This window comes from Lepisma saccharinum, chromosome 1 (genome assembly GCF_977018435.1).
Source record: "Lepisma saccharinum chromosome 1, izLepSacc3.1, whole genome shotgun sequence".
Lineage (NCBI taxonomy): Eukaryota > Metazoa > Arthropoda > Insecta > Zygentoma > Lepismatidae > Lepisma > Lepisma saccharinum.
The window spans coordinates 5,486,167-5,506,671 of record NC_139229.1 but is presented as its reverse complement, the minus strand read 5'-3'; the positions used below and the strand labels follow the sequence as shown (position 1 = coordinate 5,506,671).

Sequence of the window (20,505 nt, the reverse complement as noted above, 5' to 3'; positions counted from 1 at the left end):
ACTAGACTATCACATAGATGTGTGTCGTGTGACACAAGGAAGCCACATTGAACATTTGTGAAAGTATGTCTGAAACTTGGGACAGTTTCAGTTTATTTTCATGTATCATTCTTTATTGTACGAGTTACATATTTTTAATGCAGCCCTTTCAAACCCGACAAATCATTTATAATTACCCTGTATATTGCCGAACCCTACACAAGTATTTTTATTACTACATTTGGTCTGATGATGCAAACAACAAGTTTGCGGAACATTACATCTTATAAAACAATGAATATGCTGTTTATAAAATACATATTGAATAATAAAAACAAATAACTTCAATTTATGTTTTCAGAAAAAAGTATATTCTTGACAAGAAATGATTTTACAAATGAACTATAGATACACATACATGCATACATATGCTGGCACTCATGTACACATTCTCAGTCAAAAATCTTCATTCCACTCACACACCACCATTCGTTAGTCACCACACACAGAAACACTCGCACGTAAGAACACATGCACACACACATATATATACATCCACAATCTTCCACTCATGTACACACAACAAGCATAATTTCAACCACTGGTTTTTTTTTTTCTTTAATACAGCGCAAAAATGTATATTCCAACGTCAGTTACTTCTATTATTATGAATGAACGACACATTGCAAATCTTCTCGTCACACAATAGCTTGTTCATGCTCTCGGATATTATGTACATCCACAACTGAAAAATGTCTCATGACCACTGCTAGCCGATTTCACTCAAGTACTACAGCAACAAAGGTATGTATTCAAATAATCTAGAACCATGTGAACAAAATGCTTATTATTATTTTTTTTTTGTTGCTTTTTTTTTCTTTTTATACTATCAGCAATAGTAAGGGAAAGTTCTGTTTATATTTTTTTTACTATTCTATTTTCTGTTTATAACAATATGAATGTGAATTAAGTCACATGCAGAACTTAGTTATTCCGGCATGGGTTATAAAACACTTTGGCTTGCAACTAGAAGGGCTATTATTTTTTTTAAACACCACACTAATGGCACACGAGTTTGCTTCAGTACCACGGAGACGATGCTAGTGCACGTCATGTGAGCAATTTGCACCAAATGAGGGGTTATAAAAACTGACCTACGTGTTGGAGACATGTCAGGAACTCGTCTTGCCTTTTTTTCTTTATTTTTATATTTTTTTGAATGGTGAAAAAGTAAGAAAAACGCAAGTTTTAACAATCCAGAGTCACCATTGATCTTCATTAAAAATTCACAATGGAGTTATAATAGTGACCACGAAGTAGATGGCCATTTCCCCACAATACTCTGCTGTCCAAAGATATGTTACAGTCATCATCTTCACGCCAATGTGTTTTATGTTAAAGTTTACTCTTTTTTTAGTTGTCTTGAACAAGCTTCAAGTTCAGCTTGCGTCGAACAACGCTCCTTGCCCGTGACACACATTCCACTAGCATCTGTAGCTTTAGAACCCTTAGAAGCTCTCAATATTCATTGTGTTACCAGCAGCACATACCTACTCGGGTGTGATGTGTCTGGTAAATACTGAACAGAGTGCAGCTGTCAAGAAACACACAAACATTGTTTGTCAATTCTACACCAAGTTATATTCCTTGAGGTTCAACTGAAGAATAGTGTCCTTCACTGCTGCAAACACAAACCTAATGTTTTCCGTATCTGAAATACAGAGCAGAATGTAAAAATCAGAATTACTTACTGGTACATATATACGAGGGATGGATATTAAATAGTGGCACCACAGTTTATACAGTTACTCTCTTTTAGTAAGTGTTTTACTATTATGTTATTAATGACAATGATTTTGCTCGTTTTAAGTCTATTTTATGCTCAGATAGGTTCAAATAGGACTGACTCTCATGTTAAAGTGTCATCTAAACCACTGTGCAATGCCTATAGTTTGATTAAAAGGTAGTAGCATAACCAGTTAGCTATCTCCAAATGTATTTTTATTTTTCAAATTTACATTGTTTTTCTGCCGCTGTCTTCGATATTAAAGTTCAGTTTTATTCACATACAGTGAAATCTCTATTTTATGTTTTTCAGGGGACCAAGCTGAAAAATACGTAAAATGCAGGAAAATTTAAAATCCAGGTTCCACTGTAGAGGCTAACTGGGACTGGACCCAGAGTTTAAAGTCCGAACCACAATGTGCCTCCACTGGGTATCAAACCTGGAATCCTTGATTACAAGGAGACAATGTTATCACTACACATCTGCCACTGATAACCAATTGTAATTATTAAGATCATAAAGTTATGTTTACTTCACTTTATGCTCAGATAGGCTAATCAGGACACATCTGTGTAATGTGGCTCTATCAGGGATGAACCCTTGTACCTCTTAATTATAATGGGACAGAAGTACAGGGATACCTGACGATGAAGATGAATAATAATTTGATGACACTGACGAAAGGACACTCACAAAAAGAACACCCAAGTCTGGACTTGAGCTCAGTACCTTTAGAGGCAAGATCACAAGTTGTGAAAGGCAGCAATTTACACAATACATGTGCTAATATCTTTGATATAATTTATTCTCGTGAGAATAATTTCATATTTTGGTCATATTGATATATGTACTGTGAAAGCAGATGCGTAATTTTTGCATTTCTGCTATTCTTTAGGTACGAAACTTCACAAGGATAATAGGGACAGTATATTATGAAATGTTATCAATGAATTTACACTGAATTGTAATTTCGACTGGTGTAAAATGACTCTACTGATAAACATGAGAACCCTTGATTACAGTATTAAAGATAATAATTTTGGAGAAGACTCAAAATATGTGGCTTTGAAAATAATCTGAGATGTGGTACATGTTCCAAGCTGTGTTGTAGGCATCAGTGAAAAAAAAAAAAAAAATCATGTGGATTCCATTCAATGATTGGCAGCAGAACTGTAAGGGTGGGGATTCTTTGTTGAGGGTATGTTAACTTTCATTGTGCCACACAAGTGCTGCCATTATTTAATATCCAACACTCATATTAAAAATCTAATACTAATCTAATCAGAATTAGATTACAATGTACAAAAACATCAAACTAAACCTTGAATTTTACCCAACAGAGCCCAACCTTTCACAGTTTTACTTTATACTCGTTATTACATTCACTGTGCATGCATTATGGGTTTCTGATTCATAAATTTGGGGGAGGGGGAATACTTAGAAGTGACTCCACTGTCATTGCTATGTAGGTTTCACCATTTGTCAGTCAATTCAATCTATTTTATTAGATTATTTATTATTTTGTAACACTTCTGGTAGATTTACTTCAGTTTCAAATGTTTATCAAAATTATAAAAATACAAGTGTAAGTCTTTAGAATTTAAGAGACAATGTTGCAATGTTTTTCACCAAGTTCTGAACCTAAGCTGTAAGTTAATAGGGTATTGTATTTTTCTTGCAAAGCTCTTATATGTTAAACTGCTTATCAATTGAACACCATAGTGTTCTTATTAAATATTAAGAGTTAAAATAATGAATTAGTTTCCAAATAATAACCTCTAATGAACTGTTCAAATCTTATTACTTCCCGAAATGTACAGTGCTCCGTGTTGTAGTTTGTATTGATACAAAATACATCTTTCTCAACATGGACTATTTTGTTAATTTCTATTTGGTGAAATTTATTGTTAGTTTTTAAATTGAGGATTCCTTTCATAAAATGGATATCGATGTAAATTATCACTATTAATGCCCTACTTATTTAGTTATCTCAACTAGTGACGTGGCATTGTTTGTAGTCACAGACACTTCTGGGTTATAACAATTCCATTAACTTTCAATGAAATCGTTACAACCCAGAAGTGTCCATGACTGTACATGTTACAGACAGCCAAAAGCCAACAAGAAGATGCAGTAGCTTGAAATGGTTATTGTGTACACAGAATATCCAAGCCATGACGCACTACACCATGATTGGCCCCGAAAGTCAATTAGTTAAAACTAGAGCTGAGCCGATACTACTTTGATTCATTGATTTTGTTTAATTTATGTTCCTTGTCTGCCACTTTGGGCTAATTGTGAAGATGAGGATGAGTGATGATATGATGAAATTAATGAAGGGGCACTCACAAACAACACCCATGCCCAGGTCGATATTAGAACCCAGGATCCCTGGCATGCTGATGCTTGAAAATTTTAACAATTAAGTTGTTCAAATTATTGATTAATGCTAGTGTGTAAGTATTGCATTCAATTTATTGGTTTTGCTTCAAAATATTCACTAATTACCTCAGAATATTAAAATTAAAATACCTCTTATGCAGGGGTAGACAAAACTAAAAGTAATTCAGGGGCCAGCCACTTTTTTTCAGGAGCAGCCTTTTCTTTCTTAAATACGGGCAACATATTTTGAAATGTGATATTAAAACATCTAATTTCTTAATACATACAAGATTGGATTAGAACTAATCAAAATTGCTCAACTGGTAACAAATTAAATAACTATGCAATACATTCTGATATATGGGCAACTCTACCATATCATTACAGTGAAAAAGTTTCTAATGGCATGTTTATTATTCTGATGTAATGGTACATGTGACACAGAAAACACTAACAAAAAAAAAAAGGGTAATGGAAATTTCTATAAAAAAAAGGTAAAGTGCTCCCCTGTGCTTAGCACCATGCCATGCAGGCATATAGGGGGTGTGGGGGTAATGCCCCACACTTTCTTGATCGGGTCGTGCATGGGGGTGATGTGATCAGCATCACGCACCTGACCGCCTTTACCCTCAGGTACCAATGTTATTCGATGCTGGGTGGGTGCCCGGATTTGAACCGGCCGGGGATCGAACCCGGGAACTTTAGCATGGTAGTCAGTCACGTTACCGACTGAGCCACCACGACTACGTGAAAATTTCTATAAGCAAACTCAAAATATTTACAAAAAACAAAAAAAAAAACTGAATTTTAAAATTAAGGCACCAGGTAAAACTTTTTCAGGTGTCATGGTGACTGGGTGATCTGTATTTGTCTACCACTGCTTTTATATAATAATCAAATACAAATGAAGCAACGGCGTCAGTCATGGTATTAGCTTAGCCCTAGTTAAAATACTTTCATGGACAACCAAAGTTACAAGTTCAAGTCTGGTTTACAACAATCTCTTGCTTACCTTTCAATATTATTATACAGAAAATCATGAAAATGAATGTGATGATAATGCAAAAAATTAAATTTGTGAGACTATTACAAAAAAGAAAATATCTCCATAATGTTAAGTTAGTGCATTAGAATTATTAAATAATAATACATACCATAATATAACAATGCAAATAAAATTTGAGAAACAAGAACGAAATAAAAAAAGATTCATGCTAAATTAAATTCTTTGAGGGCATTCTGCATGATTGTATCTTTAACAGCGCAAAATACTAAACGAATGTTTTCAGTGTCTATTACATTCAGAGGGGAAAAATGGAATTTGCATTATTATAGAAGATTGCCAGGATTTCCAAAATTTCATACAAAATTAAAATAATTACAATTAGAAAAATAAAAACACCAATCCAGCCAATAGAGGCAGAAACATTCCACATCACATCCAGGAAAGAAGCATGCAGAGGAAAGAAATATGAAAACACATGTTAGTATATGTTCACAGGCAGTACACATGCAGTCAGCAATAATGAAATACAAACGTAAACATTAGATTACATGAATAACACAAACAACATTTAAGCTCTCGAAGAACTCCATTATAAGCTAGTACAAAGTATGTTGAATCATTTTCATGATCAGCGATTCTTTCCTTCAGAGTAGCTATCTGTTGTTCTTAGGAGTTTCTTAGGGGCTGTCTACAGTCCCATGCAATGACTTGAAATCTACTTGTACATAGATAGTGGTAAATAGATAAGATAAACTCTATTGATCCAACAATATCAGTATAACTCCAGTGTAGAAAATTAACATTATTTCTTGCCATCAATGCCCAATAGAAAAAAAAGCAAAAAAGGATTTCTCGCTTACAAGATATGCTTTTGAAAAACTGCTCACGAAGACATTTTCGTCAGTTTATTTTCTTATATTTAAACAGAGTAAGGTTTATTAACAAAACACTCGTTCATGTTTTGATAAACAGTAGACTCAGCAAACTTGCATATCAAAATGACAGATTGCCAAATAATAGACATGTCTATGTGTTTTGCATGTATAAATAGGAAAAAAAAAAAAAAAAGTATTTTAAAAAGTTACATGTAAAATATATCTTTCATAGCATCCTTAGATATGTTTACCAGGAAAATATATTTGATGTGGTGGTGAGAAATGGACATGTAAAGACTACATAATTACTACCTTCCTTCCCACGGTGAAGACTCGTATAAGTGGGTTGAAATGAGAGACTGGACTGCAGATGAATAAGATTAGTTGTGATACCACGATTTGAGAGTTACGAAGGCATAAGTTTAGGGAAGATTGTAGTCATATGTTTACAAGCACGGGTGTTGTAAAATAATTAAACTTGAATTATATAATAGGCCAGAGTTGATACTGAAATTGAAATCTTCATGTTGAAACCACACACAAGGGTAGGAATTTTAAGCACATGCAAGGTAGCATTATGGAGTTTAACTAGTGCCTGCAGTGCTTCTCCAGAAACCTACTTTGAAGGAAATAATCACAAAATAATTCTATCTCATATTTTATACAAGTCTTAACAAGTTCTTCTCAAAACATGCACCTCATTACTTCCAATTGGTGATGACTAATTACATTAAATGTACAGTCATGGACAGTTCTGGATTGTAACGATTCCATTGACTTTGAATAGAATTGTTACAACCCAGAAGTGTCCGTGACTGTACATATATACTAGGGATGGGCTGATATGAAATTTTGGCTAATACCGATATAAAATTTACCGATACCGATAACCGATATTCTACTGATCCAATATAAATTTAGAAGTGGTCCTTCAAGAACGTGAAAGGTTCATTGACCTCCTTAATAAATGTGTGTGTTTCAAAGTGACTACAGTGCAAAAGAAATTGCATATATAGACATTTACTGTTTTAGAAAGTACGGCATGGAGATTATCCATAAAAATTAAAACAAAATGGCAGAATTTTGCACTAAATTATCAGATATTTATAGATATATTGGATCGGTAAAATAATTGGTAATTTTACCGATACACTGATATGCCTATATCGGCCGATACCGATGGAGTACCGATTAATCGGGCCCATCCCTAATATATACTGTATATTTCTATTAAATAAATGTTGAACAATGTCTGGTCAGTTCCTCCCCCTCCCCTTCAATTTTCAATAATCATGAACTGCATGACACCCTGGATAGTCTATTTTTTTTATTACATAATCTTTCAGGTAAAAAATAAACGTTAAGAAATCTAGAACACAGAAAATGTTAACACACTATTTTTTTACTGACTCTTCCATAGTATGATCATAATTACTGTCCATGTAGACTAGCGTATTGATTACAAGGCAACGACATTACCACTATGCCATCGGGAGGGGGGGGGGTGCATTTTGCACCATGCCATGATGCATATATAGGGAGATGTAGGGGTAGGCTTCCACACATTCTACCAATTTCAGCCATGTTGGAGGTGATGTGATCTGGCCACATTTACCACTCAGGTATCCATTTAATTGAGGCTTTATGCAGGGACAGGGCTGGAAAAATTTCAACCTTAGATCACCCACACGGGGAATCGAACCCAGGTCTCCTGCATAGCAGTCAGGTCCCCTACAAACTAGACCACCGCGGCTTCTCCTTATACAGAGGAGTACTATTAAATTGTTAAGAGTTGCTCGTCAAACAGTTATGTATAAAACTGACAATTCACATTTTCTGAAAAGAACAATTTTAAGCCAAGCCGGTGCTACAAAGATAATTGTGTAACCACACTGACCAGGTTGCTACTAAACTTTCATTTTGAATCTCTCACAAAGTGCATAATTACATAGGAGTAACATACAGTGTGATGGAACAAAGAGGCATTTTAGCTATTTCTATTGTATTTCATTGTTGCCCCTTCATCAATAAAGCCTGTTTGCGATGCAAGCTGTATATTAGATCACCAAGTTGACACGTGGGGGATCGATGATTTATTAGGGTTACTAGCTGTACCCTTTTTGTTCAGAAATGTGCTACATTTTGAATATCACAGTAAGAAAATATGTCTCGAATGCAGCAAACAGAAAATTGTAAAAAAAAATTAGACAGTATTCTTGAAACACAATTTTGTGCTAAGTAATTCGTAAAATACATGTCATTACATTTTGAACTGTCAATTTTACTTATCTACAATAAATGTTTGTGTTCTAAATTTCGCTTATAGTGTCTGGTAATCCTAGGATATAGACACAAAAAAACACGACTATAATCAAATATCTACACATCATGATATAATAAAAACAGCAGAGAAGATATTTTTCTAAAACTATGATAGCACCCAAAAACCTTTATAAGCAGCATACTATGCTAGCCACCAGATTGTGCAGGAAAGCAAAACTTTTTGTGCGCTAAGAACGAGACAAAATACTAATTACACAATTTATACATATGTGAGGCATCTTAATGCAAAAGATGAGAACATGAATATGCAATGCATGATTGAGATACGGTTGTGTAATCATGCTAAACATATTAAAAGTAATATGTAGCTAATGTATTATGCTATGTTTATGAGCATATAAAACACACACACGTGTGTGTGTGTGTGTATAACACTTGCTTGTGAAAATACATATTAGTTTAATTTCCTGATAAAACTATTGCATGACTGGTAGCATGGTTACACTCATATTGCAAAAACTAATTCCCAGACTTTCCACGCACTTTTAAACAACATTCCAAACCACACCATAAAGATTTAACATATTAATAAAACTTTGCACGTTTATCAAATGGCATTTTCAGTTTCTAAGTTTGTCCAAAATCTGCAGGACAGTGGCAACCTGGAGTAGAAATATTGAGTAAAAAATAGTGTGAAATATAAATACAACATATGAAAGCATTCATATATTATATGTGTATATATATATATATTTGTTTTATAACCAGTGCATCCTATTTTCATTATGAGGACTAAGCTGCTAACTCAAATGTTTTCCAAAATAAATTATTATAATTTTGAGCAATTTAATTTTATTATGGAAGTAACAAATGTTACAAATTTACCATAAGTATATAAAACCGTTATATTCTTAAATACCTAATGCATGTTTGAAGGATAACAACATTATTCGTAGTTCTCCAGTGTGTGACAAACTTCACACAAATAACGGAAAACAGTATCACGTAATAATACATAATAACAGCTCATTCCTATTTGTAGTATTTGTAAACACACACAAAATTTGCATCACAGTCAAAAAGCAATAAAACAACTGCTGCATATACAGTATAATCTATTTCACAGGTACAGCAAGCGAGAAAACTCAAAAGTGCAAAGATCAATTTCTACTTTTTCAAGACTACCATCATGCTAATACACAATTTCAACATTATCATGCCATTTGTATCCAAGCAGGTGACAGGTTAATGACACGTAATCTTGATCCTGCAAGAAATGCAACTGAAAATCTCTCTCATCAAGTTGAAATAAGGGTGAATATGTTCAATCGTGGGTCAACAAGTAACTTACCAACTCCAGGAATCTCCTATAACACAATGCACATTTTAAAACACCAGAAAATTACATTGCCTAACCACTATTATTTTTATTTATGTACATATCTGTAAAGATACGGAATTTAATTTGTGAAAAAGAACTGGATATTCTATTTAGATTGTCCATTCTGTAAGCACCTCCTTGATATAAAACCTGTATTGTAGTGATAAGAACAATGCTACATGCTGAACAAATGCAATTCAGCCATCTTATAAATTTCTGTCTGCAATTTCGTATCACATTAAGAATGACCATGTGGTTTAAATTGCAGACACCGAGTTAAGTGTAATTTTCTGCACTTTCTCCTATTGTATTGTCAGTGCAAGGTGAAAGAAAAGATGTAGAAAATCATAGAAGCAAAAGTTATATCTAGTTAAGTTCCAAGGAAATGTTTTAGCTTCAAATATCCACAAGTTGATACACTGCAGGCCTTATTTTGAAAAAAGAAGAAGAAAAGAGATCATCATGACAAAGTAGTAGGAACTAGCAACGACCAAATCCAGTTAAAATTTTATCCAGATATCGGATAATTTTCTAACCAAATTTCAAATATCCAGATATCGTATATTAAGATTATCTGAAACATCCGGATATCCAAATGTGTGCATTATCTGGATAGTTTTATCGTTTATCTGTTTTACGGGCTATCCACATATGAATTTATGCATCATTTTCGTATTTCACTGTACATATTTTCCACAAATCCTTCATCAATCTGTTCTATCCGGATATCCAAATTATGTGGATATCTGAATTCTCTGATATTCAGATTATCTGTTGCATCCGAAACATATATCATGAAATCCACGGAACTAAATTGCACAATTTAGGCTTTTGAATTTATGGATATCAACACAGATGAAAAAATGCAAAGCTACAAATATTTTATAACAATGTAACATCAGTTTTACCTTGGCCAAACTTGGAAAATAAAGCAACAAAGAAACTGCAGTAAACCTTAAGAAGCATTTTGATGATTCATGGGCAAAGACATAATTTATTGTTACTTCACTATTCTGCCACTTTCGGCTAATCGTGAAGGTGAGGATGAATAATGAATGGTACGAGGAAACTGATGAAGGGACACTCACAAAGAACACCTATGCACAGACCTGGATTCAAATCCGTGACCACTGGTATTGAGACCTAACAGAGAAGTGATACAAGAAAGTACAGCTGGATTGAAACAGGAGATCGGAAAACAGCATCAGAGAACTATTGAGGTTGAAATGAAGAAAAAGAATAAAACCTTGAGGTGGGGGATATATGATACAGAAGTGTACATTGGAGATTCTTTGTTGTGTTTAAAAACAAAGAGTGAAATATATCGTTGAATAAGGGTAATTACACTCCCATTTCCTTTAAGTTCAAAAAAGCTAATCTTCACTAAAACAAAATTATACAGAAGTGATGACTTTGCTTTGGGAAATATATCTTAAAGAATATAATCCACCGAGCTAAATATGCAATTTTCATGGTTGAAATTATCCTAATGCTATTTCCCCTCCACTTTCCACCTTTTCCAAGAATTAATAACAGCGTTCCATTCTCTTATGAACTTCTGAGTGGTATGAACATGTAAAAATACTTCCCCACCATTTCCTTCTACCACAAATGTAAAGTTTCACAGTAACATGACAGGGCATCTAATCAAAATACAATGCACAGTAACATGACAGGGTATCTAATCAAAATACAATGTTTTTTTAAAAAAACTAACAGACAAAATGTGTATATTTAAGTATTTTTTTTATGAGCAAGCTGCAACAAGTGTTTTAGATTTCCATGTACCGTATTCATGTTTGTAAATTGCTTGAATTCGCATATTAAGCCTGGCATAAATACATAACCGAAAATAGTGAGATACCAACTGAATATAATTTGTATGCATGGAATATATACATCCTCTTCTAAATTGAATCACTAGACACAATACCCTGTGCTGTTATGTAAACTTTACGCTTTGGTAGGAAAGGAAACATAAGTTTCTTGCATTATAACAAATTGTACCTGTTGCACATGTGAAGTGTGAATAGATGATCTTCTCACTATCTGGATTTAATTCAACAAACATTCGTAGAATGAATTCTCGAGCAGCTATTGCATCCCTTTGTGGCCCTACAAGTGAAAAAGTCCACAAAGCAATGAAAATATAGCTTACAGAAAAGCATAAAAAGGAAATTACAAAGCATGAATATAATGCATTAAATAACAACACTAGCATACTTTAAGCTATGGCACTAATTTTATATTTCCACTAAAACTCCTCACAGAACTTTTGTAAGCATATCTGATAAAACTGGCTGTGATTTTTATTTCACACCTCCTTATTACTCACAAACTTTAATACATGCATATTAAATTGTATAACGCAGGGAAACATACAGACAGTGACTCACACTGTGTGGTGAAAAGATTCATGGCATTATTCAATACTTATCCCGGGTGCAGTTCATGATTTTATAAATCAGACAAGTCATCTGATACTGAGATCCAAACTGGTTTAGTGGAAGAAAGGAAAAAAAACAGAGCAATTACACCAGTTGCTACAAGTAATGATACTCTCAACAAAAGATGAAGTAAAAAACAAAGAACAAATGTTTGTAAATACTTTGAATCGTGAATGAGTCACTCAGTTTCACCGAAAACTTCCTGAGAAGTAAATTTTAAAGAATATCTGAAATATTACCACGATGTAAATATATTCCATCAATACCATGATAGATTGATCATATGGAAAACACATATGAAAAGAAATGTGTATCCTAATCTCTAAATTATTTGCACTTTAATAAAAATTACTAATTACGAACACAGTTTTTAAAAATAATGATATGCTTACATAAAGAGAGTGAAAATTTGTTTTCGGTATGGGAAAACTAGCTTACAAATTTCAACTTGAGAAAAAAATACACAATTTTTAACACACAAGAGGTCATCCTAGCCATACTACAGGGCTATCTTCATTAAGCTCTGATCATTATGAAACAAACCTGTAGCACACGTGAAGTGTGAATAGCATGTTCGCTCAGGATTAGGATTTTGAGATAAGTATACCTTCAGGATAAATTCTTGTGCAGGTACATGATTACACTTGGGACCTGGTATTTTAAAATGAAAATTTAATTCATACAAAGAAAAAACAAATATATAGTTGTTAAATATTAAAAACAGGTGAGTGAAATACTAATTTTATCCTCGAGACTTACTTGCAATGGTTCTATTAACTTTGGTAGACCCTGCCACCATCCACTTGGGAACTTCAGAGGCAGAGGGGCACCAGAATTAATAGAACCATTACAAGTCAGTCTCAAGGATAAAGTTAATATTTCACTCAAGTGTATGCTACCGCATCTTTTATTCCCTAAACATGAATATATAGTTGTTATTAGAAAAGAACTAAATGTTTCAGTAACTTTCCAATGCTGCTATTTTTAATTGATTTTGCAAAGAACCATGTTTTCTTCCAACGTATTATAGCACCATATTCTATTCTAACATATTATGAGATAAATTGAATGATGATGAAGTTTTGTGACAAAATTAGTCAATGAAGCAGGAATAGTATCACCATACAGAAGAAACATTGACTAGATAACTAAAAACCGTTATACTCATAACTTTATCAGTTCATGATTAATTAGAATAACACTTATCTGTGGAAGATCTGGTATGATTCACTTGAAAACAATTAAAAATATATTTTATTATGTGTATGTATAATCAGTATCTATTTCAAAATATACATTTCCTTATAACTGTACACAAATGTATTGAGCTGATTATACTTTTTGACATTACAGAAGAAAGAAAAAAATCCTTTTTAATTTATAAAATGAACTTTAATTGTTACAATGTTCAAGTATCTGGATCAGTGGGAATTAGTACATATTTGTTGAAAGTGGTGTCAGCTCTGACCTAATGGAAACACAATAATTTTAACAACTCTTTCTCATATTTTAGACTACAATTCTAAGGGGAATTTCACACCAAAGTGGCAAGACAAACTTGCAACACAAGACTGCATTTCATTGATTTTCATTGAAGCTTGTCATTTTGACGTGAAATTTCCCAAATCTCATGTTCTAATCTTTTTAAAATGCAAATCAATAACATACCATCATATTCTGGAAAATAGTCCACTAAATGGGAATACATTATTTTTTCTTCTAGTAGATCCCTTTTGTTCAAAAAGAGAATTACTGAGGAGTGTTGGAACCACGGATATGTGATGATGGTTTTAAATAAGGCCTTGCTTTCTTCCATTCGATTCTGCAACGAAGAAAATGTGAAGTTAGTATCATTGCTCACAATACATTGTAAATACATTTAATCATTCAGACTTGGAAAGATTCAATTAGATAAAACTAAGAATTCCAACATGTCAAATGAACTAGCTCAAGGTTACATAGAGACCATAGTTGTGAAAACTGTTGAAAGGGCATAGGTTGGTTGGTATTTTAAGTCCAATTTATATGCAGTAAGGCTAATCGGTACTGGACCTACAGTTTAAAGTGGGATCTGAATCACTATGTGCCTCCACCTAGAATCGAACCCAGGACCCCTAGATTACAAGCAGCAACATTACCACTGCGGCATCGGGGAGGCCCTACATAATTGGTTGGTCAGTTCAGTGATGGTGCTATGCTCCAGAATGTCAAAGATGCAGTTCCAATCCATAGTACTCACAATTTTCCACACAAGTTTTCAGTAAGTCCTAAGTATAATGTGGTTTAAGATTTTGAGCTTTATAAAAATTAAAGTATCAATGAACAGATCTGAAATTATTCAGCACAAATTTGTTGTCACATTAAAAAAAAAAAAGAAAAAAAATATCTGCTGTAAATTGCATTTCTTGGCTTGTGCTTTTTCCGAACAGCCTAGATATAGTATCACTTTGATGCCATTCTACTTAGGGCCCATGTTAGGCATGGATAAACTGGTACTATTGTTATCAGCTGATATAGAAGTACTGGCAAAATTGCCACTTATTTTACAGATCCAATATAGTGTGCCCATAAAATCATGGTGTGGTTTCAGACTCCTACAGTATTTGAACAAAACATAATACAAGCATAAGATATACAATGCATAGAAGAACATCTCAGAGTTTATTTCTGACCATTTTCTAAAAATCATATTTCAGTTTAATGACACTAAAATCTGATTTATAGTTCTATGAAGCCATCATCCACTTTAGCACTGGCAAGTTCCAAGGTGAATGGTGGTTGTGATCATTAAAATTAAGAGAACTATAAATCATTAAGTACTCGTTCAATACACGAATTATTTCTTTACAATGCAAATTCTCTACCAGGTAATTAAGTTAAATAAATACAGCATGCATTAATGCAAGTGTTCATGCTCACCTCATTATCTGATTCAAAAAGAATTTGATCATATTCACTTAATGCTACTAAAAATATAATGGAAGTCACATTTTCAAAACAATGAATCCATTTTCTTCTTTCAGATCGCTGTCCCCCTACGTCTACCATCCTGTAAAAATGGAAATGAACATTAAATTTTATCCAGAAACACGTAAAGACATATACTATATATATATATTTACTAAACAACCTTTCATTAAAACACTACAACCTGTAACAAAAAAAATATTTTAATATCAATATTTGTGATCAACAGGGCAGGATATTCAGGACTGCACATTTTTTCCACCTGGTAAATGTACCTGAAATATATAGACTTTTAATATTTAAAAAAATAAAAAATAAACTATTTCTGTGTGACAGCCTATTTTGCACATTTTTCCGTCATACTTGGCACATTTTCAAGGTATGAAGAACAACACTTTATATATTTAATCATTTCTAGTGAATTTCGTTCTATCTTTCTTAGTCACTTGATACTGAATTTCTTAAGAGGAGATATATGCTGTGACCTACTCATTAGAGAAGGTAGGGGAGTATGTGTGGGTGTGAGATGAGTTTTTTTTAGTACATTTCATGCACAGATATGCTAATTGGGATTGGACATACAGCTTAAAGTAGGAACCGAACCACTGTGCCATCAAGAAGACTGGTTGTGGAAGTGAGGGGACTAGTACTACTAAAAGTATTCCAGCATATGTTACTAATACATGGAATACAAATAGAACAACATAATTTAAAACTTCATCCTTTTATTTTTTACTTTTCATGTTTGTATTTCAACATAAAATTTTCATCCCACACATCACATTAAATATAAATTTATGTTCTTGACATATTTATGAGAACTTTAGGTCTTATAAATCTTAGCTCTGGTAATAGGATGTACAATTTCATGTTACCCATTCAATGATAAACATAATCACAATGTGTAGTACAGTAGACCATAAGCATGCTGATTTCGATATTCATCACATCAAATTCCCATGGTTCTGTTTCAAGTTCCTAACACAATAATAACTTTCAGAAAATTTCAGTTCCTGTTGCCAGCCTAGTTGTTTTGGGACCGATGTGGCTCTCTTGCATATCTCTTTAGCTTCTAAAACCATAAAAATGCTGCAAGGGCATTTATTTAGGACCACAAGCAGCAATCTAGCTTCCAATCTAATGTACACAGCCTTCATTACATTTCTAAGATACTAACATCACAAAACATGATGCTACTTCTTGTTCCTCATATCCAAATGTTTGTTCAATGCATTCACCTTGCCTTGGGATGTTTATGCATTAGGTGACAAGATGATTTTTCTCAAATGCATTGCTCACTGAAGTCAAACCTACTGACTAGCCACTCCTAGGTGCAGAGATAGATGTAGCTGCTTTGAAGTGATTTTTAGCTCTTTTTTAAAAATCTAGTTTGGCCACACTAATCACATTAATCTTCTGGAGGTACCTTAATTTATTTCATTTGTCATTTTTCATTTTGATATGTCTAGCATCCATCAATGTCCGCTCACTACCACTGACTGATTTATCCACTTCCCTTGAGTAACAGCAAACCAATATGAAGCTTCTATCAATAAATTACTTCACTTATATAGTCATCTCAGTAGTTTCCACCGTAACACTGTTAAAACTAACAGTGATACAAGCTAAAATACTTTCCCATTCATTGATGATTACGCAAATAAATTCATTTGCATTAATCACAAAATGAATTACAAGTGCCACCAAGCTGTTTCTGCATTTCCTTTTTGTAGAGTGACTATCTTACTTATTGCAATTTGCTTCAGCAAGACAATCCCTTGTAGTCCAAGTAGGGGCTTGACTAGGATATTCACTCCACTTAACTTTCCCTTTCATATGTGAAATTTTCATCAGCCAAATACATTGGCATTTATCAATGTGTCAGTGACTTCAAATTAAACATGAGCATTATGAAGACTGAAAAGTACGATTCTTCACTATATGAATGCCTTCTGTTCTTATTTTAGCTGCAGGCCTTGCTAAAAATTTCCACATTATTTAGAAGTTTAACTCATACACTCATACATTGTGGTGATCAAAACCACAAACAAATTGTACTTCTTACTTAATCTTGCTTGTGCTTAACAACACTTCTCCAATACCAGGGACAAAACAGGTAAATCAAAAATAGTAGGAATAATGGAAGTGTTCTGAGTTAATTTTTAAAAATTCTGACATACACAGAAAGAAATGACATTTTTACTGTCACACGATGTATAATAGAAATACGAACATCCTATTTAATAAATTCATTTAACTTGATTGATTTCAAGAATGCAATAAAATGGGGTAACCAAGCTGCTAATTGGTATCCATTTCACTATTACTATTAAAAATTAGGGATGGGACAGATTAATCGGTACTCTATCGGTAAAATTACCGTAACAGATCCGATATATCTATAAATATCTTATAATTTAGTGCAAAATTCTGCCAGTTTGTTATAATTTTTATGAATGCCCTACCTTTTTTAAAAAAAGTAAATGTCTAAATATACTCTTCTTGCACTGCAGTCGGCTGGAAAACACATTTATTAAGGGAGTCAAGGCACCATTCAGGTTCTCCATGTGTGTCATGGGATTTTATTTTGGATAAGTGGAATATCAGTTATCGGTAAATTTCATGTTGGTACTTTATCGGTATCGGCCAAAATTTCATATCGACTCATCCCTATTAAAAATTCTCCCACACAATGGATTTTAAAGAATTGCAAAAATCTCTCAAGTTTTTGTTATGAAGCCACAAAGTTTCCAGAGTGATTAGTACAGACTACCTAATCGCAATTACATAAAGTGGCAAACTTAGATCCCCGACTACCACCCTTCTTTCAAATCATATTGCTGCACAGCTGTAAAATGGCTTGCGCATACTACATTATGACCAGGGGATTCTAGACATTAACAACAGCCAGTGAGAGAAAGCTACCACTGAAACATGTTGCACGTGTTTGTTCCGCTCTGCATTCTCAGCATTGGCTAGGTCAATATACAGATATTCGGTGTACAAATCAGGGCTCGAAATGGACCAGAGCATGACTGAATAAAACTGCTGCTGAGGCGAAGGAAAAGATTCGTTCAGCCTTGGGTGAAGATGCCGTATCATACAGCACCTGTAATAAGTGGTTTCAGCAATTCCACGAGAATTTCAATCTGGAAGATAAACAGCATCCTGGACAGCCAAAGAAAGTCGAGGATGAAGAATTGGAGTAACTGTTGAACAAAAAGCATGTTAAACACAGTCTAAACTCGACATGGAACTAGGACTGACACAACAAGTCATTTCTAACTATCTGCAGAAGCTGGGGAAAATACAGAAGGATGGTCGTTAGGTTCAACACCTTCTCTCTGCTGACAAGGAGATATGCTAGGAAATGGCTGTTTCCCTGCTACAAGGAAGGACTTTTGTTCAAAATAGTGACTTGGAATGAAAAGTGATAACCCCAAAAGGTTAACTGCAGGAAACCAAGGACATCAACTGCGAAACCCACTATTCATAGAAAAAAGTTTCCTTTCTGCATTTGGTGGAACATACAGGGGATCTTAAACTATGAATTGCTGAAACCAGGTGAACTGTCATGGCTGAGCATTAGCAATGACAACCGATTCATTTGAGTAATGAAATTGAGAGGAAAAGACCATTTACAGTGGAACTAGGTACAAGATATTGCTGCATGATAATGTCAGGCTGCACATGGCAAAAGGGACTAAGGAGATGCTCCATGTATTGGGTTGGGAAGTTCTTCCACATGGGACTTATTCCCGCTGACCTGGCCCCTAATGGATTCCCACTTCAGATACATTCAAGAGCTGGGAAATAGCATTTTTCAGTTTACTGTTACATGATTCGTCCCGAGACTTCCCCTGCACACAGCGTGTGTAAAAAACCTACATTTTGAAGCACATGACTGAATATACTAGTTTTTGTTGACTCCTACTATAAATAAATCAAAGCTCAAGAGTACTGATCTATACATGGACTAAAACTGTGGTGTGATAGTCCGTGGAGAAGAGTGGTTTCCGTTGAAGGATGGCTGGAACCCATAGCTGCATTTATGAACTTTCTAAACCTGGGCTTCACTACTTCTCAACCTCTCCAACAAAAAGTGTGTGCCCTCATCACAGGTTGACCTAACTAGCTGAAGGAAAGGTGTCAGTCATTGGTACACATTTAAACCTGCACCATATGAACATTTGGACTAAAAAAAGTTGACTGGATTGATGAAGCTTAACAAAAAGAATACCAATTGTTTCTTCACCCCTTCGTGCTACTTGTATATAAACTGAACTGACAAACAACAGTAATATCAAATTACATTCTGCAAAAAATTGGTACAATTCTCTTCCATTCTCAGCAAACACATCATGAAAAATAGTCCTAAACACAAATACATATTATTATATAAAACATATTTATGCCATACAATTCACACATAATAATAGCAAGATACAGGCAACCATCTACACATCTTAGTTTCACCATAAGTTTTTGCCTAGCATCTACAGTAGCTTTAAAAACTTCAACATGGTGAAACGGAAACGTTGGACTCCATACGCAACTCCTTGTATCGCAGCCTTAAAATCAAAGCAAGAATGTACAAGATCAATTCTAGCACTCTAATTTCTCTAGCAGTTTTAACTAAGGTAAAAAATACTTTGTAGATGCTGAGGTAGGCAAGTTGCATAATTATTATTTTGCAAGCTCTCTCAATGCGTTAAAGCACAAATTGCAACTGCACTCTTCTGCTCAGGACTGCTGGGACAATTTTATTTTTTTACAAACAAAGAAATTCTGCCCTGTTCTGAAAACAATAATCGTACCTAAAAATGATGGAGTCCAAGTCAAAAGGATATTCTATAATTCCCGTCGTCGGAGCTCTGGCTCGTAAAATGTCCTGTTCAGTGGGCAAATAATCTTCTTGTCTTATTCTGTCTATATCACTAAGATAACTGTAAGAAAGAAGCAGTACCATCACAAATGTGAGCAAGAAAAATACAATAAGAAAAAAATGGTACAAGGAAAAGTAAAAAAAAATCACACATTACAAAACATGAAGCCTTGTACCATTTTTTCCAGGATGAATATCTTCTCTGGAGCAGGTTTCGTACACTAAAACCTACCTAAACCGTATATCTTCCAAATCAAAGGGATACTCAATAATACCAGTTGTCGGAACTCTGACACGCAAGATGTCTTGTTCTGTGGGGAGGTAGTTTGGGGCAGCTATACGATCTATTTCTTGCAAATAGCTGGAACACAAGGAAAATAAAAATTTAACACCTCTTATATAATCTATTTACTTTCAATATGTAAAAAAAAAAAAAGATTGGTCAGTATTTGTACTGAGAAATGTATTAACTAAAAATTATATAAAAAGAAATCAAGAGTGACCACTGTTGTTT

The 20,505-nt window shown here is 34.0% G+C and overlaps 1 protein-coding gene across 7 annotated transcripts in view; it reads right to left on the bottom strand.

The window, feature by feature from the left end:
- Positions 1–311: 311 nt before the first annotated feature.
- Positions 312–20,505, bottom strand: part of Galphaq (G protein alpha q subunit) — an 88,428-nt gene continuing 68,234 nt past the window's right edge. For 2 of the 7 annotated variants that reach the window (XM_083128784.1, XM_083128778.1), the window contains 5 exons: positions 19,924–20,052; positions 15,059–15,188; positions 13,808–13,961; positions 11,700–11,807; positions 312–1,690 (listed from right to left, as the gene is read on the bottom strand). In XM_083128784.1, coding sequence (XP_082984910.1) covers positions 1,608–1,690; positions 11,700–11,807; positions 13,808–13,961; positions 15,059–15,188; positions 19,924–20,052 — 604 coding nt within the window. In that variant the 3' untranslated portion in view covers positions 312–1,607. Of the gene's footprint in view, positions 1,691–5,341; positions 5,440–11,699; positions 11,808–12,682; positions 12,791–13,807; positions 13,962–15,058; positions 15,189–19,923; positions 20,053–20,223; positions 20,353–20,505 lie in introns of those variants that run through there. The other 5 variants (XM_083128800.1, XM_083128789.1, XM_083128771.1 and 2 more) reach the window with 5 other exon arrangements.